The 26963-nt window shown below is 42.8% G+C and overlaps 1 protein-coding gene across 2 annotated transcripts in view; it reads right to left on the bottom strand.

Annotated features, from left to right (window-relative positions):
- SLC25A22 (solute carrier family 25 member 22) overlaps nt 1-26963 on the bottom strand; it is a 106329-nt gene that overhangs the window by 61009 nt on the left and 18357 nt on the right. Inside the window, exons 1-2 of one of the 2 annotated variants that reach the window (XM_053247991.1) lie at nt 10392-10514; nt 1387-1502 (exon numbers count right to left, since the gene is read on the bottom strand). In XM_053247991.1, coding sequence (XP_053103966.1) covers nt 1387-1406 — 20 coding nt within the window. In that variant the 5' untranslated portion in view covers nt 1407-1502; nt 10392-10514. Of the gene's footprint in view, nt 1-1386; nt 1503-10391; nt 10515-26963 lie in introns of those variants that run through there. The other variant, XM_053247987.1, reaches the window with a different exon arrangement.

Raw genomic sequence — 26963 nt, 5'->3', positions numbered from 1 at the left:
ACCTGCAAATCGATTTAAGCAACTTGCATTTTGCAGCATTAGTATTATCAGCTGTCCAGTTGCCTGGCTATACAAACATGAATCCAGACATTTGCCTAAATGCAAACAAAGCAAACGTATTTGTTAACTCCCCAGGTCTTGAACCAGTGACAGGTTTAATGCCTTTCAAGGCATTAAAAATACAACAATGTTATCTTATAGCTAACAGCTATCCAGTCAGCCCAGAGACCTTTCAAGAGGAGCTCTTCTTCCTGCAGGCGTCAGGACAACCACCTCCTGATCCATTTGACATAAAAGGACAGCCATTGCCTAAGACAAGGATCTCTCTACAAAGTGCTCTTGGGATACAATGAATCTGGGAAGTCACTTTTCAAAGAAGAGATAATGAATTTGGACTTAAGTAGAAATGACAAAAAAGAAAACCTTTTATCAGAGGGCCTTAGCAAGGAGAAAACTGTTCAAGTTCCAGAAGCTATTATCAGAGACTGACGTTTCAGGATGAATCACGCAGAGGACTCAAAAATGGTTCATAAAGAGCCATTCCTAACGCAAAAGAACCAAACCAAAGCCACACTAAGCTAATCATCTGAGCATGCTGTACCACTGCTACTATGTGGTCCTTGTTAAGCAGAATGTTCAGATTGCATACACTTATTTGATTCTGTTCCAAGGTTTTTGAATGTTGTGATCTCATGGACTGTTGTGAATTAAATGCTGCTGATACAATAGTATACTAAATGGATCTCTCTCTCTCTTTCTTTTTTAACACCTTTCATATTTGCCCAAATGCAAGCTCTGGATTCAATGACATGTCCAAGGATGATATTTAAAGAAATCTCATAACCAAGTACTAAGCATTTCCCCATGTGTATGGCAGGTCACCATTTCCCCCACTGGTTGCAAGTCCTTGTGCTATACTGTGCAGTGTTGAGTTGCTGATGCTCAAAGACAGCTTTTGGGGAGATGCAAGAGACTGGACATGACAGGACAGGAAGACCAATTGCACAAGCAAAAACCCAAACACCCCTCTTTGGAACCCAGGTCAAAAATTCATCTATCTATTCATCTATTTTAAGATTCTAATCCAAGATCTTAACACCTGGGCCTATCTAACCGAACATGTAGAAAGTCTGCAGCTTACAAATCCTATCTTGGTGTGGCTTTCAAACATGCAACTCCCCACATCAAAAATTAAGTGTTCTCATCCCAGGGAACAACCATTCCATCTCACCAAACGTCTGAATTGGTCTTAAGTGCAGCTCTTGCTGTTTTGGCCCAACCACAAGAGTGGCAACCTGGGACCTTGTGCATGCCAAGCAAATGCTTTATCATGGAGACATGGCCCCATCCCCTAAGCCCTAGGGATGAGCAAAGAAGAGCTTTTACCTGATCTGTTTATCAGCCATTTAATTTGGATTTGATCTTGTAGAAACTAGATTTGTTCCTCCAAAATTCTTACAGATGTTCTGGTGTTCAGTCACCTATTCCCAGCAAATGGTTTTCTAGAAGACGGAAACAGAAACAACACTAAATGATTATTCAGAATAATTTCTGTAAGTGTTTTGTACAATAGAAATGCTTCCAATCCTCAGTCACCCTCAAGAGAAGCCTCTCTCCTACCCAGCTGTTGAATGGAGGTGGGAGGGAAAGTCCTCCGACCCAATTGCTGTGCAGGACATGATCACAGAAAGCACCGCTGATCTTGTTTTTAAACTGACAGATGATCAGCAACCAGGAGCATGCACATCTCCTGAATTATGTGGCTTCTCCTAGCCTAATTATGATCGTGTGAACTTCCCTATCGGTTAATAAAGAAGAGGAAAACGGCATTTACACAGTTGTTTTAAGTTGGTCATGAAGACATGCTGGCTTCAATGTTCCCTCTGAGGTGTGTGCATGTGCACGACACGTGCTCACACATTTTTTGATGTCTGCTCAGTTAATTTTAGATCCCGCTCAGGTTGACTCAGGAAGGCCCCACTCTGAATGCACATGCATACACACTACCTTGATACTGCTGCCTAGAACAAAACTCATTCCACACACAGATGAAAAAAATTAGAGAGAACACTGGCTGGCTTGTTGAACTAAGCCCAGCAACTTTCCAATGAAATCAACACATAGCCACCTGCAAAATCATAACAATGTTCTAAGAGAAAATTGTTTCCAAGTCACTTTCATCTGCCACTCACAGAAGCAAGTCAGCAACTGAAAGGCTGTGAAGTCACACCCACCCACTTACCACATTGCATCTAAGTGTTTGCCAAGTGCACCATGCTGCTGTTTTCAGAGCAGAGAAAGATTTTGCAAAGTTTAAAGGAGAAGCAGCGCTTTCTGCAGAAAAGGTTTCATGAAGGGTAGGGGGAAAAGAAGAATGAAGGAGACAGGAAAGAGGGAAAGGATGCATTATCTTGTATGGCAGAAATAGAGGAGACAGCTGTAGTAGGCTGAAAACAAGGTGCAGGAGCTCTTTTGTAGGCCTCCCTGTTAGGATCTAGACAGGACAGGGATTCCTATTCTACTCAAGTCCTGTCTAGGAGCAAGTTGAAGGACATAACCCATGGCAAAGAATGCCCTCCTACACTGTGTGAGAACTTAACATAGCCACTGCAAAGAGGAAACAAACCACACACACACACACACACACACACACACACTTTTGAAAGGCTGGGAATATCACAAGATGACTGGGCAGCTTAGAGTTTGAGGTCATTCAGTAGACAGATAGTTCTAGATGATGTCAACAAAAGAGCACAGATCCAGTGCCTTAAAGAGTAAGACCATAATGCCTGACAGTGAGTATGGTCTAAGCCCATATGTATATAATTTCCAACAAGCTGGGAGTATGTCAACCAACTTTGGCTAAGGGAACATGAGGACTATTCTTCAGGGTGAGGACCTTAACTGTCTGTCATAATATCGCTTCTGGTCTCTCTAAGCTCAGAGGGGGAGAGAACCAAACTGAAATATCAGTCAGACAACTCATGAGTGGGCCATTGTAACAAGAGATCTTAACAATCCCTGTCTATATATCACAGGGAAATTTGCCATGGGGCAAGTATGGAAATAAGAGTCCTACATACCAAGTACTGCTCAATCTCTAGGCATAATGAACAGATACAATATTTTATCTCTCTCTCTTTTTTTAAAAAAAGCACACTAGAGAGAGGGGGGAGTGGGATAAATCTTTTCCACACATCGTGACCAAAGGAATATGCAACTTTTACGCCTATAACTGGATTAGATAAGAGCGAGGGCAAATACACACATAAATTCATACTCTAGGAGTGCACTATCAATAAATGATTTTCAATGTGTTGAAACAAGTATTATAAAATCAAGCATCACAGGCAGAGCTGCCATATCACCCAACACACACTAATTTTCAGTAGAAGCCGTTCACACAGTCCCCAGAGAGCCATCAAGGGATGAGGCAATAAGTGATGTGCATGCATGCAAATCAGCCTCACTCTAATGATATAAGTAGTAAACATAAAAACATAACAGAGAAAAGTACAGAACAGAACAGATTCAAATCTAAAACTATGTTATTGAATAACCAGAGAGTTATTAGAACAAAATGCTCATTAAACCAACAAAATAGAACATACCATAATTTCTTTCCACTCTTTCCAACCTTGGAGAAGCCGCTGCCAGTCTGTGAAGACAATACTGAGCTAGATAGACCAATGGTCTGACTTAATATATGGCAATTTCCTATGTTCCTAGATTTTTTCTTAATTTCCAAGATGAATCGTAAATGTGTGTTTGGGAGAAAGCTCTCTACAGGTGAAACTCGGAAAATTAGAATATCGTGCAAAAGTCCATTAATTTCAGTAATGCAAATTAAAAGGTAAAACTGATATATGAGACAGACGCATTACATGCAAAGCGAGATAAGTCAAGCCTTAATTTGTTATAATTGTGATGATCATGGCGTACAGCTCATGAAAACCCCAAATCCACAATCTCAGAAAATTAGAATATTACATGGAACCAAGAAGACAAGGATTGAAGAATAGAACAATATCGGACCTCTGAAAAGTATAAGCATGCATATGTATTCAGTACTTGGTTTGAGCCCCTTTTGCAGCAATTACTGCCTCAATGCGGCATGGCATGGATGCTATCAGCCTGTGGCACTGATGAGGTATTATGGAAGACCAGGATGCTTCATTAGCGGCCTTCAGCTCTTCTGCATTGTTTGGTCTCATGTCTCTCATCCTTCTCTTGGCAATGCCCCATAGATTCTCTATGGGGTCGGGTCAGGCGAGTTTGCTGGCCAGTCAAGCACAGTACACTGTATACTTTTCAGAGGTCCGATATTGTTCTATTCAATCCTTGTCTTCTTGGTTCCATGTAATATTCTAATTTTCTGAGATTGTGGATTTGGGGTTTTCATGAGCTGTACGCCATAATCATCACAATTATAACAAATTAAGGCTTGACTTATCTCGCTTTGCATGTAATGCGTCTGTCTCATGTATCAGTTTCACCTTTTAATTTGCATAACTGAAATTAATGGACTTTTGCACAGTATTCTAATTTTCCAAGTTTCACCTGTATGTACTTAGTTATTTGTGCTAAACTAGGTCCTTCCAATAGAGCTTCACAAATTACTTTTTTAAAAAAACCACCCTGTATTCTCACAGCATGTTCTTTGTCCGGGGTTGGGGAAACCCCTGGACAACTAGCTAACTCCAAAGCTTCTACCAAGGATTTTAGTAGAATCCTGTTAGTCAACCATGTCCACAGATTACACAGAGGATAGGAAAGAGGACAGGTACCATTAACAGATACACAGAATTGGAAATTTCAGCAGGTGCAGTTTTTCTTTTCCCTGCATGACATGGCATACTGTATATCTGGCAGCCCTAAGAGGGGAATAGCAATACAAATAGAGGTGGCCATCATTAACCACGATTTAATGTATCTGCGGTGTCTTAGAGACCTGTTTTTTTAATCCGCAGCACACAAATAGGCTAAAATTTCTCTATTCACAGTTACTGTGTAGCCGGATATGACCCAGAAATGACTTCCGCTGTCACTTCCGGCCACCATTTTACAACATGGAACCATTTTGAGGCTCTTTCTGTTTTTTTAAAAAAGGACATTTTTGTGGCTAATATTTGCCAAAAATTCAGCAGATTGGGGGTTGGGGGGGCATTTCTGGAGCCTGGAGAGCAACGTACTGTTAATTTCTACTCTCATTTCTCCCCCCTTCCCACTTGTTTGGCTGTGTTTGTGTGTTGGAACCTAAACCCTAAATTCCCATAGGGATAAAGTTCCTTTATTCACAGTTTCCAAACTCGCGGTTATAGGAGAGAAAAACAACTCCCCACGAATAACATAGGAAGCTGCCATATACTGAGTCAGACTATTGGTCTATCTAGCTCAGTATTGTCTTCACAGACTGGCAGCGGCTTCTCCAAGGTTGCAGGCAGGAATCTCTCTCAGCCCTATCTTGGAGAAGCCAGGGAGGGAACTTGAAACCTTCTGCTCTTCCCAGAGCGGCTCCATCCCCTGAGGGGAATATCTTGCAGTGCTCACACATCAAGTCTCCCATTCATATGCAACCAGGGCAGACCTTGCTTAGCTAAGGGGACAAGTCATGCTTGCTACCACCAGGGCACCTGTACACCTAATACAACTTTTGCCTTCATAGCATGACTGTGTTTCACCCAGATATAGAATATCAGCAGTAACTGTCTTGCAAATGTCCTCTAGGCAAACCAGCACTGACTTGAATGGTCCATTGGAAATTCCAGCAGGCAGCACAAATGTTTTGGCCCACTGGGGCAGGAAGAAGGTGAATTAAAAACCACCCTTTCCATGTTTGAAAGCTGAACCATATGGGTCCTCTCTTTGTAAATGTTTTGTTTCTCTACTTCATCTTCCTGACAGCAGATGACAACCAGCTCCCATCTGGTAAGTCAGCATTTCTCATCTGATCTCAGGAATGTTTAACTTTAACCGACTGGCAAATCCCAAAGCTAGAGAAGAAACAGTCATCTGTTGGTTTGGCAAATGGGACCACTGTCACAGTGCCCATCAGAGGCTCTTGATTATCAGCAAAATTAGTTATTTTGCTGCTCTTCCATTCTAAAAAGAGATTTTGAGGTGCAACTCAAAATCAGTTCCCAAAGAGAAACGGATTGTTGTTTACATTTTGATGAGCAAGTCAAAAGAACTGCAGAGAACCAAATATACTGCCAACCCTCACTCTCCCAGAAGAGATGTTCCCAGAAGTAACAGCCACCTTAGTGCAGCACAATAAAACTGTGGGAGAAGGAATATCTTCTTCTTGAAATATTTCAAAAATCTTTGCAATATATATATTTTTAACACAGCAGCAGCAGGTATGCCCTTATGATGTCGTCTACTACTACTTATATACTGCTTTTCAACAACAGAGTTCTCAAAGCAGTGTTCATAGAAAAAGAACAATATGGAGAAATCTTGAGTAAGATTTCCATTAGTTGAGAACTGGGTTTCAATGTCCCACAGTGTTTTCATTATTTATTTTGTACTCTTCCTTTAAAATATACTCACAAAGCAAGAGCATAACTTTTTATCATCATCATCAATACAATTAACCAAAAATAAAAGCAACACAGTAATATTATTAATGTTTATATACCACTTTTCAACAAAATCAGTTCTCAAAATGGTGTTCATGGTAAAAGAAGTAAAAAGATGGTTTTGGATCCAAAAGGGGCTCACAATCTAAAGAAAAACACAAAGGAGACACCAGCAACAACAGCTGAGGGACATTCTGATAGGTCAAAGGAGGACAGTTGTTCTCTCCCTGTTAAATATAAGAAAGCCACCACTTTCAAAAGGTGAATCTTATTCAATATAAAAGCAGGTTGGGCCCAAATCACTTGTTAAAGGCCGTGCAAAATAAAAATATATTTATTAAGGCTTGCTTAAAAGCATAGAGAGTAGGGGCTAGATGAGGCTCCCTGGGAAGAACATGGTGGTACCACCACCAAAAAAGCCCTGATCCTGATATTCACCAACCAAATTAGTGGTGGGCCAGAAATCAGGGTCTGAAATGTCAATTTTAAGGCTTGGGTATGCATTCTTGGCACAATTTAATCACTTGTGGGAGGGGTTCATCAGAACTCCAAAACCCTGTTTACATATTAAAGGGCATGCTGAGAATGCATCAGCACATCCTTTAACGATGCCAGAGTGGGCACATCCTCGGCAGGTCTCCACCTTCATCCCGTATAGAGATATTGTTGTGGATTACTGGCAGCATGGTGAAAGAGAGGAAGAACTGTAACTAAATCTATGAAAGTTTGGCTTTCAGTGACTGTAACAGACTTTTATGATGTTCACTGTAATTCCCCCTCCCCGTCCAAAAAAAATTAATTTACTTTCACTAGATGCAACTGCTATGTGCCTTTTAATTGAACTGCTACAGGAACCATCTGTATGTAGCCATCAGCCTTAATTAGTCTGGTTCTCTTTCATCGAATCACCCTCAACTGCCAATTTAAATCCTGTCTATAGATTTCACCCATTTCCCTTCAGTACCTCTGAATACTCTCTCCCTCTCAAAGTGGACATTTTTATCCAGCCTAAATATTGAGATAATTCTTCTGGATGGATAAACCACAAGCTAGAGACAGGACATTCGCAGAACAATTTTCTTTGGTAGAACAATATGGATGGATTTGATTCATGCTAAGTGTCTAATTGATTGCTACGTTTGGGACTGAGATGGTCCCCACCCCCTGCATGTCAGATTGGCTAGTGAGCCCTGTGGTTTTCTTTGGTAGAATACAGGAAGGATTTACCATTACTTCCTCCCACACAGTACAAGATGATGCCTTTTAGCATCTTCCTATATTGCTGCTGCCCGATATAGCACCAGCGGGGATTTGAACTGGCAACCTTCTGCTTGTTAGTTAAGCATTTCCCTGCTGTGCCACTTAAGGTGACTCCTGGAGGCATTAGGCCTTGCTATCTAGCAAGTGGATTGGCTCGCAAACTTGAGACATATGGAATTATCTGCCTTTCCACAGTGCACCTGTATGCTCTCAGCTTGCAGCGTTCAGTGGCTGCACGGGTGGTAACAATAAATAAGCATTTATACCAGGGCTTCCCAAATCCCAGGTTCCAGGGAACCATGCCACCTAGAAATTTAGCTGTAACGTAGGATATTTAGAGGCAGAGTAATTTAACAAAATACTAGCTAGGACGGGCGCCTCTAGTTGGGCCCAGCCGTTTTCTATTGCTCACCGTTGCCGTTGTTTTCTCACTGCCCGCCCACCAGCACTTAACTTCCTACACGCCCGCTGCCTCTGCCCAGCCAGCTTGCTGCCACCTCCTCCAGTCAGCCAGACGCCTCCTCAGCTCCTCCCACCGGCGCAGCTCCACCAGCCGTTCTCCTCCTCCCGCCGACATGGTCTTGCCCACCAGCACAGCTCTGCTGGCTGGCCACCTCCGCCCGCTGGCACAGCCCCACCCACCAGCACAGCTCCACCGGCCAGACGTCTCTGCCCACCGAGGTGGCTTTGCCCACCGGCAAGGTTCTACCGGCTGGCCTCCTCCTCCCGCCAGTGCAGCTTCACCCACCGGCTGCCTCCTCTCGTCGACACAGCTTCACCCGCTGGCACAGCTCCACCGGCCGGCTTCCTCCTCCCGCCGGCACAGCTCCACCAGCAGACGTGACTCCACTGGCCGCCATGGCTGTTTTCTTCCCCATCCTCGTGGCTATGTGGCAGCTCTCCAAACTCTTGCGAGAGCTGCCACACATGGGATTAGCCATGGGTACGTCTTAGAGAATTAAATACAAAGAAGATGTTTTTGTCCCAGGCAGTCCTGTTTCTGTTCCAAGTATGTTACTTGTAGGAGGGATAAAGAAAAGCCCATTTAGCCTCCCTCTCCACAATGTCTTTTAAGATGTCCGGTAGCTTTGTCAGGTGTCCACTGTCCAGCTCCTAAATCCTTTTGGGCTGGCCCCGAGATCCAAAGAAAATAAATCAAGAAAGGCCTGATTTAAACAGTGCTTTTCAGAGAAAGCTCATGCAGTAAGTCTCACTGCATCTCTTCCACTCTACAAGGCAAATGGTTATAGTAAAGGGAGATACCCTAAGAGAGTCCAGTGGACTGCTGACAAGAGTTCCATGCCATCACTTTTCAGAAGAAAAATCACACCTGGCCTAATCAAGACATATTAATTGTATCCTGGGGAGAAGAACAATAATTCCTGTCTAGAGTATTATTAAATGCAAATGGTGACTAAATTGCTCAACTATTCATATACCGGGTTATCAATTTTAAGTCTATTAGCAAGATTAAATATGCCCATTTTTCACTGGCTGAGAAAAATTATGTAAATTCAGAGCAGGAAGTATTATTGAAGGAAAAGCACACAATGCAGTGGTCTTCTTCGTGTTATTTGCCTTTCTTAAAGAAAGCAAAACAATATTAAGAGTCATCACAGCACTTTTTAAATATCTAGCTATGCTGGGTCCACAATCATTCTTCATTCAGGAATATCTAGCTCTAGTCAAAACATAGTCAGACTCCAGGAAGCCAGTCAAATCTTCTCTGAGTAGGATACTGGACATTTAAAATGATTATCTCTACTAGCTGGGGGGTGAGGGCAGGTAAACATTTCACATTTTCTCCTACCACTAAAGCACCATGACAGAGCAGGTCCCAACTGATGAACTTCTCCCTGCCACATAGCTGAAGCACAACGCTCTTTGGGTCAGTGGTTTGTCTTCCCCAGCTGTGTTTTAAACACAAGTCCTTCATTTCTGAGATGCTGGAAACTACCCAGCAAAGGCTTCTTCATCCATGAGAATTGGTAAATTTCTCTGGAAGCTTCAGTTTACAGATCATGACCCCACAGAATTTGCTATGACTCTAGTAGCACAAACCCCTACTGAGGCAGCACTGTATGACATGACAAACTCTAGTCATCCTATGCCAGCTCAACATTGATGCCATTGTATTTTGTGCCACAACTACAGCATTAAAGCTTATGGTCCAATCTCAGTCTTTCCAAAACCATTCATGTGGATTCTTCTTTTAATTAAGAAGTAATCTTAGGTAGTCAATGTATCGTCTGCTCCATTCCAAAATACACATAATATCAGATGCCCTCTGTAGTACAGTTCACATGTAGCCTTTTGCTCTATAACAGGCACTGAAACACCACCTATCTAGACACAGCCAGTACCACAACAATATCCCAGTAAGGTCCTTCTGTGCCCTTGCCCTTTTCCTAATGCCAGTGGGAAAGAAAAACATACAACTCTCTTGACACAGTCTCAATCACATGTATTTTCTTGCACTCTCACACACAACCTTAATACCTCTCAAGCATGTGTATCTCCAATAGAGCTTCTCACACACAACCTTAATACCTCTCAAGCATGTGTATCTCCAATGGAGCTTCTCTTTCTTCAAACTCTCAAGAATCCACACACCATGGGGACTTTTCTGAGAAAAAATATCCTGATGCCCTTGGCTGGTGATTAACCTTTACTCCGTCTTACTACACAAAGGAAAGTGCTTTATCAAAGAATCACAGTCCACTTGTTTACAGCATGCATTTGGAAACATCGTTGCACATGCGCTGTGTGCAAATAGAAAGGATTAAAAAAAAAAAATTAACATGTCACCAAGTCCAAGGTCTCTTTGCATTCATTCTGTCTACCCTGCATCTATCACACTGATAACCTACAGATCTAATTTTGAGTCATGGAAAGCAGCACACATCTTGTTTGTGTGTTTTCAAGCAGAGTTCTATCATCATTTTATTAATTTTTATTAGTTTTATATTGTTTTATATTAATTTTCTGAGCTGCCCCGAGCAGTATTGCACCAGAGAAGTAGGGTATAAATGTTTTAAGTAAATAAATAATGCCCCACTACACAGTAATAAGAGAAGAGCAATTCTTTTGTCCAGCTTTAGCATCCCTCAGAATAAGAGTCTGAAATGAGGGAATCCGTGGCAGGAACACTCCACCTCCAAACTCTAGGAAACAGAATTAATAAAAACTCAAAGGCAAATCTCTACTTCCCTTTCTCTTGCACATACATATCACACAAGCACAGGCACACACACGAACACCAATCAACAGAAAAGTAGTAACATCGTTGAAGGCAATATGAAGTTGATCCATGCCCAAAGCTCAGCTAAATGGAGTTGTGCCATATGATAAACATTAGGAAGCAAAGTCTAAAGAGCAGTTATTACTATGGAAGCATGTTACTAATCCACTTCCGCTTTGCCAGTCGAGCCTGCAATATGTAGATCATGCAAAGGAAACTGCCGCCCCACCACCACCACCACTCCCATAACACAACACATTCTGGAAGGGAAGGAAAAACAAGAGAGGCCCCAGATGCTACACAGTAAAAGGATCTTGGCCAGCAACAAACGGTGACTTACAAAGAACATAACTCCTATGTCAAAGGTGTCCCCGAAAGGTGGCTCTATTGGCATAGAGTACACAGGCCCAAGACTGGCCTCTTTTGCCAAAATCAGCAATAGGGATTTCCTGGTTTGGGGCAGATGCAAAAGCCCTCTTCAGGTATGCAAAAAAAGGAGGAGGGGGACGGGAAGCTGTACACATGTACAGTGTCTTGACAGCATTCCTGAAAGTCCCACCCCAGTGCTGATAAGTTGAGAAGCATCACTCTGCCCATGCTCTCCATATTTATGACATTTATCTGGGTCTAGCAACCACGATCACACTTATTTTTATTATTTTACTATTTTGCATTTTATATCCCACTCTTCCTCCAAGGAGCCCAGAGCAGTGTACTACATACTTAGGTTTCTCCTTACAACAACGCTGTGAAGTAGGTTAGGCTGAGAGAGAAGTGACTGGCTCAGAGTCATCCAGCAAGTCTCATGGCTGAAATGGGGATTTGAACTCGGGTCTCCCTGGTCCTAGTCCAGCACTCTAACCACTACACCATGCTGGCTCACTTAGGGTATTTGCCTCTTCAGACAGGTGTTGAGAGGCTTCTCAGTGCATCAGCACCAGGGTGGTGTTTGCCAGCATGGTCCCTGAACTGTGTGCATGAGCACAGTACCCGCCTTTGCCTTTTTTTTTTTTTTTTAAACATGTCTGACTAATGTTTGTCTTGTTTCCACTGTAGCCAAGGAGAGGCAGTGAAACTCTAGGGGCACCTTTCTTTGGAGCCTGGAAGCATCTGACAAACACTTGTCCAGTAATTTTGAACAGCAGATGCTGGTATGCTCATTTCCTCCAGGCATAACATCACAGCCATAGCTGTGACATTTTGAGAATACAAATAAAGATAAAGGAGAGACCTAGATTAGACACCATCACATCTTGCATTGTGTGAATAAATAGCAAAAATACACAAGCATTTGAGAGAAACTTTACGCAGAAAATCTGCTGACTACATATTTAAAGAATCGTCGATCAAAAAGGCTAGAAGGGAGGAGAACAGGGTGGATTTGATTTAAATCAAACTGATTTAAATCACGATTTAAATCACTAGCAGGGTGGATAAAAATAAAAAAATCTGATTTAAATCAAAAAAATCCGATTTAAATTTTAAAAAATCAGATTTTTTTGATTTAAATCGGATTTTTTTTATTTTTATCCACCCTGCTAGTGATTTAAATCATGATTTAATTTAAATCAGTTTGATATAAATCAAATCCACCCTGGAGGAGAATATGCAATCCTATCAGTATAGGACAGTATATTTTCTCTGCATCTCTTGTAGGTTTTGGAGCAGTGACTAGACTAAATCATGAACAGGAAGCTGTATCAGTGGATTGTTTCACTGATGCTTGAACAACAATAGGGACTCTTCCCTCTCCCTAAACAAAATCAAATGGCTTCTTTTGAAGAACAGTTTCTTGCCCATGACAACTACTTCAAGCGGAGACTTTGCGGGGCAAAGAAACATTAGGGTAAAGGGGCCTGTTGCTTCCTTCAGCCTCTCCTACCAGTCTCTGTAACAAGCAAAACATGCCAAGGAGTGCACTGACAGAAGTCAAGCAGAGTATGAAACTTGCAGTTTGCTTCTTCTTGCAGTCAGAGAGGATATTCAGGCTGGGCAGGAGAAGAGCCGGCACCTGTGAGTGCTGATGAATATAAGAGGTGGCAGGGAACTCCTTGCTGTCATTTTACAAGTTATCTCCCCCCCCCACTAATTCTACAACTGCTGCAGCCCCTCCTTCCAGTTAAAACTAGTGATTTTTTAGTGTGGGAATATTTGGTTACAATCCTTGGGCATCTGCTGCTCAATTCAGAATCTGACACTCCTGAACTAAACTCTTATAATCCAAAAGGAGAACAAAGGCATATTGGGAAAACAAAACAGGTACACTCCTGTGTTTGGAACTGTGGACATTTTTGGAGTGCCTGGGATAAGGAAGGGCACAGAGAGCCAGCTCCAGAGCCTCATGACGGTTAGTCAAGCTCCATGGCCTCTTTTCAGCCTAGAACGCCTCCATGTTTTCTGTTCTTTTTGCTGCAGTTGTGAGAACTGGTGTACATGGCGGTGGGGGAAGCGGGTTTGTTGCAGGCACTTGCACATACATAACTGCCTTCATGGTGTATGGAATCCATAAAGCCCTGGACAAAGACAATCTAAGGAAGATGTCTGTGAGATGTGGAAGTCTGCACATTTACCAACAGAAATTTAAACACAATACATTAGCATAACATATTTCGGGCCGATGCTAACACTCATCAAATGGCAAGTGCAACATCCTTAGTGAATGAGCCTTCAGAGATCAAACACCAGCGTGGTGTAGTGGTTAGAGTACTGGACTAGGACCAGGGAGACCCGAGTTCAAATCCCCATTAAGCCATGATACTAGCTGGGTGACTCTGGGCCAGTCACATATCTCTCAGCCTAACCTACTTCACAGGGTTGTTGTGAGGAAAAACCTAAGTATGTAGTACACCACTCTGGGCTCCTTGGAGGAAGAGCAGGATATAAAATGTAAAAAAAAAAAAAAAAAAAAGACAGAGCTTACATATTACTGCTCATCACTTCAAACCTGATATTTGTCAACAGAGCCAGTTCACTCATCCAAAGAGAGTCAAAGTTTTAACTAATCAAGGCTGAGACATCACAAGAATTATATATATATAAGAGCAACTCTTTAGCCTCTCAAATTCCATGCTAGAATTCCACACTGGAGAGCACGTTTTTCATCCAAAGCAGCATTAACTGAACTTCAGTCCTTATGCTTCTTGTCTCGGGTACTATCATCTAGACCTGGCTAGATAATGGTTTAGATAAATTTGTCATTCAAGTGGACTGTTTTTGTTGGAAGTGAAGGACTATATGCTGTCTCTTGTCTCAATGACATAGGAGGACAGACTAGTGAGTCAGAGGGCTAGAGGGTCAAGACATTGGCCATCCCTTCTCTACTGCTCTGACACTATCCCTTTGATATGTAGATTGCTAATCTCACTTCCTTTCAGAACCACTTCCTTCCTCTCTCCCTTCTTCCCTACCTTCTACCTTGCAACATGCAAGCTCCTCTCCCCTGCACCATATGTGCAGAGATGCAGAATCCATCTGCATCCAGCTAGCTAGCTAGATTAGAGATCCTAACTCCTCACTTTCCTATCTAGAATGGAGTTCTCTAATAAATGCCTTATATACTGATTTGAAACTATGAATTGGCTCCAAGTTACTTTACTCTCAGCATACACACATGCCTAACTAAATTCCGCTGTATTGTGCCTCTGTGCACTCTGCTATAATGAAAAAGGGTTTATCTTACCAGAGAGAATTCCCAACAGTTTTTACTTCCCTTTTACAAAAATCAAAAAGGGGGAAACATTATAACCCAATATTGGCGGGGGGGGGGGGCGTTTCCCAAATTATTTAACTGAGAAGTATCGACTTTTCTCAAGGTAGTTGTTGTTATTTTCCCAGAATGCAAAATATTAGTACTCTGAATTACTGTTCAGATTTTGGAACAGAACATTATTTTCAAATGTCAAATCATAGCCAAGCCTAAAATTCAATTTTCTAGCCAATTTCAATATAGCTTTTCCCTATGCTTCTTCTAATCATAACACCAGCTGTGTCAGAAGGAAAGCAGCTGATGGATTTTTTAACCTACCGTTCAACTAAAAAACCTCTTTTCATCAGGTATGACTATGGTTATCACACTAACAATGTATGAATTTCATTTAACCTTTTTAAGGCTAAATTTATCCCACTGACTAATTCATGGATTCATAATATAATAGGGTTTTAGTCTCTTTCAAACACATGTGGACATAATGTCCAAATTGCTATAATTTCTTATAGCAAGAGATTTCACCATTTTCTAGACAGCTTTTCTTCACCTGCTCCCTAGCAAACAGCAAAAACAAAAAACAAAAACAATCAAGAAGCTATATTCCAGTTAGACAGGAAGGACCCATGTGACATTCCCTGCACCAACCACAGGTTGTGCTTGTGTAGTTGGGCACATATGCACAGGCAGACATGTAAGGGGGCAATGGTACAAATTAGTAAATTAAAGTGCAACCATAACTACAGATGGTTTAAAAGTTTAGAGTGGAAGAGAGTGCAGGTTCCTAATGAGAGGGAGAGAGCCCTACACACATACTGTATAACTGTATGTCTGAAGGCTCAATTCAGACAGACAAAACATTTACACACACACACACACACACACACACACACACACACGTTCATTCACTCTGGGAATGTTGGGTGAATAGAACTTGGGGCTATTCACACAACCCTGCAGGAAGGGCAGGCAGGGGCGGGGGGGGGGAGGCACGGTTCAACCTACCTTTCCCCCAGATGACTGCTCTAGCCCCTGTGGTGAGCAAGCAACACGCCCACAGGACCAGCACTGCCAGGAGCAGCACAGGTGACTATCAACACTGCTCCCAACAACACAAGTAAACAGAGACCTCTGAGAATCCCACAGTGCACTGCACACTGAGCGCAGTGCTCTGGGGGATTCCCCCCAAAGGACAGATGCTCTACTGTATGTGCCTGTCTCTGTGTCACTGCAAGTTGTAAGCAGCTCATGCTGAAATGTGATCCTGGGAGCTGGGTTAAGGGTGCATTTGCACCTTAACCTCGGCCAACAGTGGGCTTCGCCACTGGGTTTAGCACCGAAACACCACCAGGATCTCTGTGGCTCCCAGCAGTGCTCGCGGGCAGCTAAGCCCAGGCTTGTGCTTAAGCCTGGGCTTGATTGCTAGTGAGAACAGGCTTCTTGTGTCTCCTTGGAACCCAGGACTAGAAAATGAAACTGTACCCTCCAATTCTAATCCTTTCCCTCTTGTTTTCTTTATCATTATTGCAAGTGTCTCTAGCCATATCCATCTGCTTCTCAGGCTGCTTAGCAACCTCCACTGGCTGCATACACTGACAAATATTCATGGTGCTTTCTAAACATTTGGTCAGCAATCCTGTTAATCTACAGAACAATGAAAAAACAGAACATTTCTTATAAGTAAGTCTTTACTCATAGGAACATAGGAAACTGCCATATACTGAGTCAGACCACTGGTCTATCTAGCTCAGTATTGTCTTCACAGACTGGCCGCGGCTTCTCCAAGGTTGCAGGCAGGAATCTCTCTCAGCCCTATCTTGGAGAAGCCAGGGAGGGAACTTGGAACCTTCTGCTCTTCCCAGAGCGGCTTCTTCCCCTGAGGGGAAGATCTTGCAGTGCTCACACATCAAGTCTCCCATTCATATGCAACCAGGGCAGACCCTGCTTAGCTATGGGGACAAGTCATGCTTGCTACCACAAGACCAGCTCTCCTCTCCAAATTTAGAACTCCTTCAGTTCTAAATTACTGGTTTAAAAGTGTATTTCATGAGCTCCTGAAGAATATTGCATGTGGTCTGACACATAAGAGGCAACTCCCTCCTCTAAATGGCACCCTGTGTGGATGGATATCCAGTATAGTGCACATTAGTATGGCAAAGTCTCATGCTTTGGACTTGACTAGTGGCACACAAAGGTTGTTCATTACTGGTATTCTAGGGGGCAACAGATTAGGGGCTCTTTCAAGCAAAACAGGTTTATTTGTCTCAAAGGTATATAAATCAAGGTTGTCAAGATGTGAAGGTTTTTAAGGAAGCACATACACTTGCAGGGGTTTCCTGCCTAACATGGCAAATATCACAATACTTTGACATCTACCTACACATGAAAGATGTAGCATGTCTAAAAATATGCACATCGTTTCTCTAATAGTAGGTTCTCCTAACCTACTTCACAGGGTTGTTGTGAAAGAAAAACTCAAGTATGTAGTATGCCACTCTGGGCTCTTTGGAGGAAGAGTGGGATATAAAATAAAATAAAATAAAATAAAATAATAACAACAGAAGTGTTTTCCAGCACACTGATTTTCTTTCTCAGCCTCATTATACTTTAATGGAATTTGCATCCCCCCACCCTTGGCATTGTTTGATTATTAACCTTAAGTATTTGTAGGCCAGAGAAAGGGTTAAAAATGAGAGAAGAGGTTTTTTTTAAGTGTTGCCTAAAATATAAAACATACTTGTGAATGATCTAAAATTTGGCCACCTCTAAATACTGCACCTCACTTCCCAGTAGAAGTAGTGTAATATTCTTCTAACAACATTCTGCTATTGGCCTTGGGCCTCTTGCCTCCCCTTCCACTCACACTGTCCATCTGGGAAGACACAGTTATGTCTCTCTCTTTCCCCCAATATGCCTTAAAATTTGACACTCTAGGAATGGATGGCAGACCAGCAACTCAGCACCATTAAAGCTCCAACTTCTCACTTTTATATAATGTTTATAAAAAGGGGACAGTAACTATGAGGTCACAGAGTGCCATTGATCAAGAACTCATGACGTTTGTGAGTCATTGATAACTCATTCATTCACAACATTCATTGCAAAATCTTGTCCCAGTGTCAGGCAAAGTCACAGCTTTAATGTGGAACAAGAGCCAGCAGTCTGCTGAATTTGTTGTTAATATTTGGGGGCGGGATGGAGAGAGACAATCTAGCCACTGTTTGCACAGAACTGAAATTCTTGTGTGCATGACACTGTGCAGTGAGGCTGGTCTCAGAAAGCTTGGGGAATCTGAGTCACCTCTTTTCCTCACAGCAAATGGACAGAGAGGATGGAATGAAATGGTATTAGCAGCTGCAGGACTGGTAATACCTGGAATTGTGTTTCTGCATTCAAGTGAGGCAATTGGGTAACTGACTGAATGCAGGCAGTTAATGGGGCACCCAGTTCAGCTGAGAGGCAGGCAGCCTCCAACAACAAATAGCAGCTCTGTAGTAGGACTCTGCTCTCCCACCAAAAAATCCACAAGTGCTGCAGGTACATGTGGAGCTTCCACGTGGGCACTGGAAGTTCAGCATGTGCATCAGAATGTTGACAAAAGACTGGTTTGGACATGACTTCCCAGCTGGCCCTTCTAAATTCTAATCGTGGACTTAGGCATACGCATGTCTCACACACCCCTCGTGGTGTACTGCCCTACCACATAATCGCATGCAGGGGACAATTGTCCAAACCACCCCTCACAACCAATTTAAATAGTATGTAATACGAAAAAGTATTTAAATTATGGTTAAGAGGTGGTTAGATGGTCGTTCCCCTAACTCCCCTCTACACAGATAAATATGTGGCAGTGGGACTAACAGCATGTGCACTCATGACCCTCATCACATGATAGGCAGGGCTAAACGGATGTATAGTTAAAAGTAATATAATCCAGGTAGAAGTACATATACATTGAAGCACAAATAATATTGTCTCTCATATGTGGAGAAAAGCTTGTATAGCTTCCTAGCTCTTCAATTTTTGGTGTGTTAATGGTCTTAACTGATTTTAATATTTTAAAGTGATTTTATGGAATTTTATTGTATTGACTTTTGTAAAACACCTTAGGATAAGTTTTGTGAAAAGTGGTACATAAATTGAATGAATGAATGAATGATAAAACAATGCATACACACATACCTGGGTTAAGAGCAAGGGTTAGGAGCAGGGTTACCCGACTTGGGACAGCCTGGGCTTGAGGGTTTTGCCCTGATTCACAAGTGCATGCAAACCTGGATTAGAGGCAGATAACCCAGATTTGGGTGATCATGTGCAAAGGCTTAGTATTTAGCCAATTCAGAGAGATAGTGTGTCCTAGTCAGAAAACTTTTTTCACTTCCATAACACACAAAGTAGACTGGAAAGACTGACAGAGTTTTTAGATCATCTCATCAAATACACTAGCCTATGTGTTGAACCAAGTGAAGCATTTCTAACCTCAGAAGCATCTTTGACAAGGTATATCAGTCTTTAGAACAAGGAACAAGTCTGTGCTTGACTATTTGGGCACACACATACCGGAGTTTAAAAACAGACACGGCTTTTTGTGGGTAATAAGATCTTGAGAAGCAAGATGGCATAGCCTGTGTATAATACAATCCAACAGGATTAAAAGAACATTTTTAAAAACCCCACAAGAAGTCTTTGTGAAGAAGGGGGGCAGCGGGAAAGAGGGTCACCGTGTTCCAGTTCATTACTTTGTTGGAATATGATGAATCCATGGACAGCATCCTGTAGGCGTGAAAAGTCCCATTCATTCCCCATTAGTAACAAAATACAAATCGTGCTCAAAGCTGGCTCCTTCATTTGAAGCTTCAGAAGCCTGGCCGAGGAGAAAAATCTTCAGTCCTGGCAGGGAGCCCTGGATTACTTCAACAGAAACTGCTTCTGCAGAATTGTTCCATGGTATTGCATGTGCTCATCTGGGGCCTCACAGGTTTAAACAAATCAGCAGCACGCCATCTCCAGTCTTAAGGTACTTCAACAACATATGCGAAAAAATTGCACCTGGACGCCCTATTGCCAGGAGAAAGCTACCACTTTGATAACAGGAGATGCTGCTGGTTATTATTATTTTTTCATTTTTATATCCTGCTCTTCCTCCAAGGAGCCCAGAGCGGTGTACTACATACTTTGATTTCTTTTCACAACAACCCTGTGAAGTAGGTTAGGCTGAGAGAGAAGTGACTGGCCCAGAGTCACCCAGCTAGTATCATGGCTGAATGGGGATTTGAACCCGGGTCTCCCTGGTCCTAGGACTAAGGTGTTGAAAAACAAGATACTTGAAAGCTTCTACAAAAGTTCTGACATATGCTTATACTAAGTTTGGTCTTGCCAATAGAGAAATCACAGATTTGTCCCAACTGCGTCTGGAGTTTCAGATAGCTCATATTATGGGATGGATCGCAAGGTTCCATCTTTTAATAAACCCAACTCTATTGGCAGGCTCTAGCAGAAAAGCTTTCAAGTTTTACACAATTATTCTCTCGTCTTATCTTCTTGTATTTTCATTTGGACAGGTATGGAACTATTTCACTAAATGTCAGGAAAAGGCCAGTCTCAGCTATTACTGCAGTCAGCATTTGTTAAAATGATTCACATCCTTCCTAGTTGGACAGCAGGCAGGCAAGTAATCAGCCTGCAGCATCTATGACACCAGAGTGAGTCAGCCAGCCACTTACAGATAGGATAGGTGCATTCTGATGGTTCCAGGACTAGGAAGATATGCAGGGAGATCTTTAGAATCAACAAACAGATACATCTCTCTTAGACGTCTTTCGCTCAGAGGAGGACAAATCTTTCTCAGTGAGCTCTCGCTCAGAGGAGGACAATACACTCTCCCATGTATTGGGAAACTAACCCAAACTAACATGCAACAAGCTCACTTTTCAGCAGGTAGCCAAGACTTAGCTTTTTAAACATATCTTGGGTGCTGTCTTTTAAGGTGGGATCTGCCTGCTGCTGTGGATTACAATTGTGGATTTTGGGAACTGTTTAATGATTTTAATTTTATAATTGTCCTAGTCAGCGGTGTTTCTTTCTTTTCTGATGTTATTGTTGTTTGCCCTCTTGAGTTTTTCTACAGAAAGGTAGAATATAAATGTTTGGAACAACCAACCTGAACATATGGCCGATGAGAGTCTCATTTTTGCCCCTATGCTCTTGAATGGGTCCTACTGCTGCACAATCTACTCCTTCTCCCTAACCCAGCCTCCTGGCAGTGTGTCTGGAATGCTCTCTGCCAGCAGCCGCTCTCCGGAGCCAAGGAGAGATCTTTCACAAGTTCTCAGCCAGATGGCAAAAAAACCCTGAAATATGCCCATTCAGTTCCGCACAGCTATGCTGCCTCTCTTTAAAAACAGCAAGTCCCAGGGAGCCAATAAATTGTAGCTGTAAATCTTATGGCTCTGAATGCCAATTAGCCAGTATCCACCATTTTCTTTTTTGACAGATGTTCAGTACTGAAGCTTGTCCTTTTTTAGGCCAGAAGTTTTGCCTTTGTGTCTGTTCCATCCTGCAGGGCCTTTATCCACGTTGGGCTGTAACTCACTAGAAATACATTTGCAGTAGGAGGACTGCAAATCTGTTACACAGTCTCCGCAGACACTGCACACAGATCCCCAGGGCCTTGTATATCTTCACACATAACCGTTCTATGCCTAGAAGCTGTTGGAACACCAGGGGCATACCGAATACCATCAGCACCTGCCAAGAATGTTGTGCACAAGCAAGAAACCACAATCATTATTAGCAGTGATAATAGATACACGATGATACAAAGGAGGCTGCTTCCAGGACCAAAGCACAATCAATGATAGGTAAGAGTCACTAGTTATATGACAAGAGTTTAATCACCACCAGTGGGATTAACTCCTGTAACTGTGGAATAATCCCTACCACCTGGGAAGTAATCAGTTTCTTTTCTGTACAATTCAGGCTTTTAATGTTTTCTGCCTCGAGAAAACGGATGCAAGGCACGTAGAGCATACTTAACCCAAAATCCTATCAACAAGCACATCACAAAGAAAGAACAAACAGGGTTAGGCACCCTATCACTGTCTCTGCTTGTTGAAGTCTCCCTTTTCCTGTCACATGAACAAAACTAAACAGACGTACAGCCAGAATCCCAGCAAGAACTAAATTATATTTGCTCCAGTCTATACCAACTGAAGTGCAAAAAATGCAAAGTTGGAGAGCATTATTTAGAACCTCACCGCATTTTTTTAAAGCCTGTCATTAGACATCTAATCCAAGAAACAAAACTCATCCATGACCAAACAATTCAGGGAAGTAAAAGTGCACTTTCCCTACCTCTAGGCCATATGCCTTTCCACAGAGGAAGGCTGACATTTTTGGTTTGTTGGTAGCCTTGAAGTCCTGGGTTCAATCCACAATGTCAACCTTGGGAGATATCACTAGATATCTGTCCATCCTTTCCTGTATCTCTATGGCATGGGTTAATCGTAGCCTTTCCCCTCTGCTTATAAGGATCTTGAAAGGATAAGACACTTTGAAGACCCCCTTCCCCTTTTTCTTGAGGTCACTGGGCCCTTTAATGAGCCGTGCGGAGGCAGGTGGCACAAGAACAAAGGAAGCTGCCTTATACCAAATCAGACCTTTGGGTCCATCTAGCTCAATATTGTCTACACTGACTGGCAGCAGCTCTCTCAGGTTTGCAGGCAGGAGTCTTTCCCAGCCCTACCAGGAAATGCCAGGGATTTAAACTGGGACCTACTGCATGCAAAGCAGACACCCTACCACTGAACCACATTGCTGCCTCCCGCATTGCTGCTTCCCCAGCCCTGCCAGCTTCCAGGCCTTGCTTGCTGCTGCTGTGGCAGTAGCAGAATGTCACAGCCACTCACGAGCTCCCTCTCCTCCAGGGGTGTAGCTATAATTGAGCTGATGCGTCCAAAGAACCCGGGCCCCCAGCTCCTGAGGGGCCCCCAGCTCCTGAGGGGCCCCCAGCTCCACCCCTCCCTACTTTCTTCATTCCTCATTCTGAGGGACTGCCAGGGAGAGGGGTGAACACGGGCCCCCTCTCCCCTAGCTACGCCCCTGCTCTCCCCATCCACCCTGTTGCTTCTATTCCCTGTTCTCCCTACAGGGGGTGGGGAATAGAGAGCTGGTCTTGTGGTAGCAAGCATCAATTGCCCCTGTTGCTAAGCAGGGTCCACCCTGGTTTGCATTTGAATGGGAAACTACATGTTTGAACACTGTAAGATAGTCCCCTTAGGGGATGGGGCTATTCTAGGAAGAGCACTTGCTACATGCTTACATGTTTCCTCCCTGGCATCTCTAAGAGAGACTCCTGCCTGCAACCTTGGAGAAGCCTCTGCCAGTCTGTGAAGACAATACTGAGCTAGATGGACCAATGGTCTGACTCGGTATAAGGCAGCTTCCTATGAGCAATAGCAGTGGTCCCTCTAATTTTTTTCCATCTCTGTGCAGAATGCGGTTTGTTCTGGGCAGCAGTATCAAGGCATTGTGTGCGCACATGCATTCAGAGTGGGGCCTTCCTAATTCAACCTGAGCGGGATCTAAAATTAACTGAGTGGACATCAGAAAACTTGCGAGCGCACGCACATGCGCAGGCCTTAGAGGGAACAGTGAACAACAGGAAATGTAGATGCACATTTCCTGTTTCTCTGTTCCATTCAACATCCCCTGAGGGAGAACAGGGAGTAGCAGTGGTAGGGTGGAAGGGAAAGACAGCAGCGGAGCTGGCCCCAGAAACACGGAGTAAATGGTCAGGAGGTGGGAAAGAAGAGAGACTAGGGCTGTGGAAGGGTAGGAATTTGTACTCTGCACACTGGGAGTGGGAGGTGGGAACACATGTCACCGTGAGTCTCAAGCCTTGGTGAGTTGTGGCTGGGCCTGAACACAACTGAAGATGGGAAACCAGAGTCCGCACAGATGACCAACTTGTTTTGCTGTTTGTGAACACGCTCCAAAGGGTGTAGTTATTTATTACATTTTTATACCACCAAATCATGAAATCCCAAGGTGGTTTACCAACCAAACTCAATTAAAAACAGTTAAAACCATTAAAAGCCTGGTTAAAAGTGTATTTTTAAGGCCTTTCTGAAGGCTATCAGAAGACCCTTTATCTCAACAGGGAGTTATAATTCCACCTGAACACAGAGAACAAAGACAACCACCAGTGATATAGGACCACTTCCTTAATGGAATGAAATATCTTTGCTGGGCGAATGACCATAACAATAAAGATCTGATTTGAATGAAATACCAGACACAGCATAATACCAGTAAAAACTGGTTATTATTGTTATAGCACCACTGAAGTTGGCGCAAGCCGAAGGTTGCTGGTTTGAATCCCTGCTGGTACTATATCGGGCAGCAGCGATATAAGAAGATGCTGAAAGACATCATCTCATACTGTGCGGGAGGAGGCAATGGTAAACCCCTCCTGTATTCTACCAAAGACAGGGCTCTGTGAGCACCAGGAGTTGAAACTGACTTGATGGTACACTTTACCTTACAACTGAAGCACGTGGCGCTTGCTTTATAGAATACCCTAAGCAAAAAGGACAAGTCCCTGCCCCAATCCAAATTTAGAGTGTGAGAGAGAGAGAACAGAGGGAGGGGAGGAAAGAGAGGCAAGGAGAACAAGGGGTGAATATGAGAAAATCTAGTAACACACAAGCCCTGTACTGACAAACCCCACCCACCACCACCACCACCACACATTCTTCATGGTTATATTTGTCTAAAGAGGCACCCCAGGCTGCTGATCACAGAAATGCCCGCCATCACTGTTACAGCGTTTGCCTCTTCAGACCAACACTGTAACCATGAAGAGTGTACGGGGGTGGTAGTGGTGAAGCTTCCCAGTACATCAGTGACTTCTGGACGTATTTTGGATGGTGTACTCGTGCACACCATCCTTTTATAACAGTCTGGACAGGGCTATACTTAGGCCTTATTGCATTCATGATGTCATCTTACTATCAGCAGCTTTTCTTGGTGGAAACACTCATGCATCACAGTAGGAATGCTAATGTGATGAATGGCCCTTGCTAATGTGATGAATGGCCATATAAAATACTCCCAACAGCAATAAACCGTCCGTTTTACAGATGCTGCCAATAGTAAAAACTTGTTTACAGGGCAAGGACACAATAGCATAAACCAGTGTTCAGAGTGCTAACAAAGGTTTCCTCTGGAGCCACAAAGTACTGCTTTCCTGCTCCAGCTCCGACTATCATATCTGGCAAGGAAGGACTTTTTCTCAAGGCTAGTGCATGCCACTAAATGTATTCCTTAATTTTATAGAAAGCTCATGCATAGCCTCAAATCTCTTCCTGCTTTTCTTTTTAGAGAGGTTATTTCTTCTTCTTCTTCTTTTTTAAGTAAATGGACATCTCTACAGTTCATGTTATGTAGATCAAACTAGAAATCAGAATGATTTCTTTTGATCTTAGATTAGATCTTAGAAGACACTGCCAGAAATGTAATTTGGAAGGTTATATTAATTAAAAAAAACACCCACCCAAAAATCCTTCTCTTCATCAATACCCCAAGTATTTTTAAAACACACCACCTCAGGTCGCTTTGTGTCTGTACAGTCTTGAGGTAGGACCTAAATGCGTGGCAAAGCAACAGGAGCTGAGCTGCCACAATGCCAGGAAGAAGACACGATCGTTTGTTAATGGGGTTACTTGAGATGGTTACTAGCAGCACACACAAGTTCTTTTTGCTTAAGTGATCTAATAACACACATCCTAATTACATTAATTCAGACAAGTCTAATGTGCTTTAGAGAAAGAGGCAGGGCAAATTTAAGCAGAGAATTATAAGCATGTGACAGAGGAGGAGAGTAAAGGAAAACAAAATATGGAGCCAACCATGTTTTGTACAGAATCTTATGGCAAGGGATATTTATGGTAAGTTCCAATTGCTGTATCAATTGCAGCTAAATTCCCACTATTAAATGTGAAGAGTTACAGTGAAGGATGAGAGGCCACCAGGCATCCTAGTGAGGGATGAGGGGCCACCAGGCATTTCTAAGTTTTCTTTCAGAGTTCCAGCTACATTATGAAACACTCAAGCGCTAGCAAAATATAGCAATGTGTATTTTAGATTATACAAGTGGGGATGGAGGTCTGGTGTGTATGGGGGAAGTGTGGCCTAGAAGAGCTCTGACTCCAGCCCACATATATAAACATGGAGCTTGCTACAGAAACTGGGCAGGCCTCTTCATCAACAGTCGTAGCTCTACCAACCGTCACACAAAAAAGGCTATCCAAGTTGTGCAACAATAGTTTAACAAACCACATTAGGGCTACAGTTGGGCTCACTATCACTGCCCTTAGCTGTACTGTAGCCCTTGCCAGAAACCCCCCGTCCTCAATCCTGTCTCTCTCCCCTTGTATCTACCCATGTGGCTGATGCTTCTTAGGAGGGAGGGAAGGATATAGCTTTTGAGGGGTGGTTAAAAATCCAAGACATGGCTTTATTATCATCACTGATATTATTTTGTTTCGTATCCTCTGATGCAATTAGGGTATGTGTACTTCATCTGGCAACCCCATGGTCATGTAAATACATTATCGGGCACAGAAATCAGCCTCATAAGAACCTCCACTTTCTGTGCTTTTTTGTGAACAAAAATTCAGTTGTAATAATGTCTGTAGCTTCCATGTCATTCACTACAGCAGTTATATATTATTGTGTGTATCTGTGCTAAATAAGAGGCATAAAGGATGAGGTAATAAAATATGCATACTTGTTGTAGGAATAAGTACATGTGAGACCAATATATACACCAATATATCATGCACTATCAGAATCAGAGGGACTCTGAAGCATAGCATGAAGGGAATATTGTTCCTTGTAAATGCTTGCATTTGGAATGTGTCTGACATACAGCTGAGCAGAACATTTGACACAGGATGCTGAAGTAAAGTACCCTTCCTCAAAGGTACCTGTTGACTACACAAATGAGAAACCCCTCATTTTAGGAGTTGTCAAACCAATTAGAATCAGAAAAGGTAAGACCACAACTATACACACAAATGAAATAGGGTTAGCAGTGCGAGAAACCGCTGAGTGAGGGTGGCAAGCCCATGAGTTCAGCCAAGCCAAATGGAACCCTGGATAATTTGGGTCGTGT

Source organism: Hemicordylus capensis, chromosome 1 (assembly GCF_027244095.1).
Source record: "Hemicordylus capensis ecotype Gifberg chromosome 1, rHemCap1.1.pri, whole genome shotgun sequence".
In the NCBI taxonomy this organism is placed as follows: Eukaryota; Metazoa; Chordata; class Lepidosauria; order Squamata; family Cordylidae; genus Hemicordylus; species Hemicordylus capensis.
Note: the sequence above shows the minus strand (reverse complement) of the source record. Positions and strands in the feature narration are given on the sequence as shown.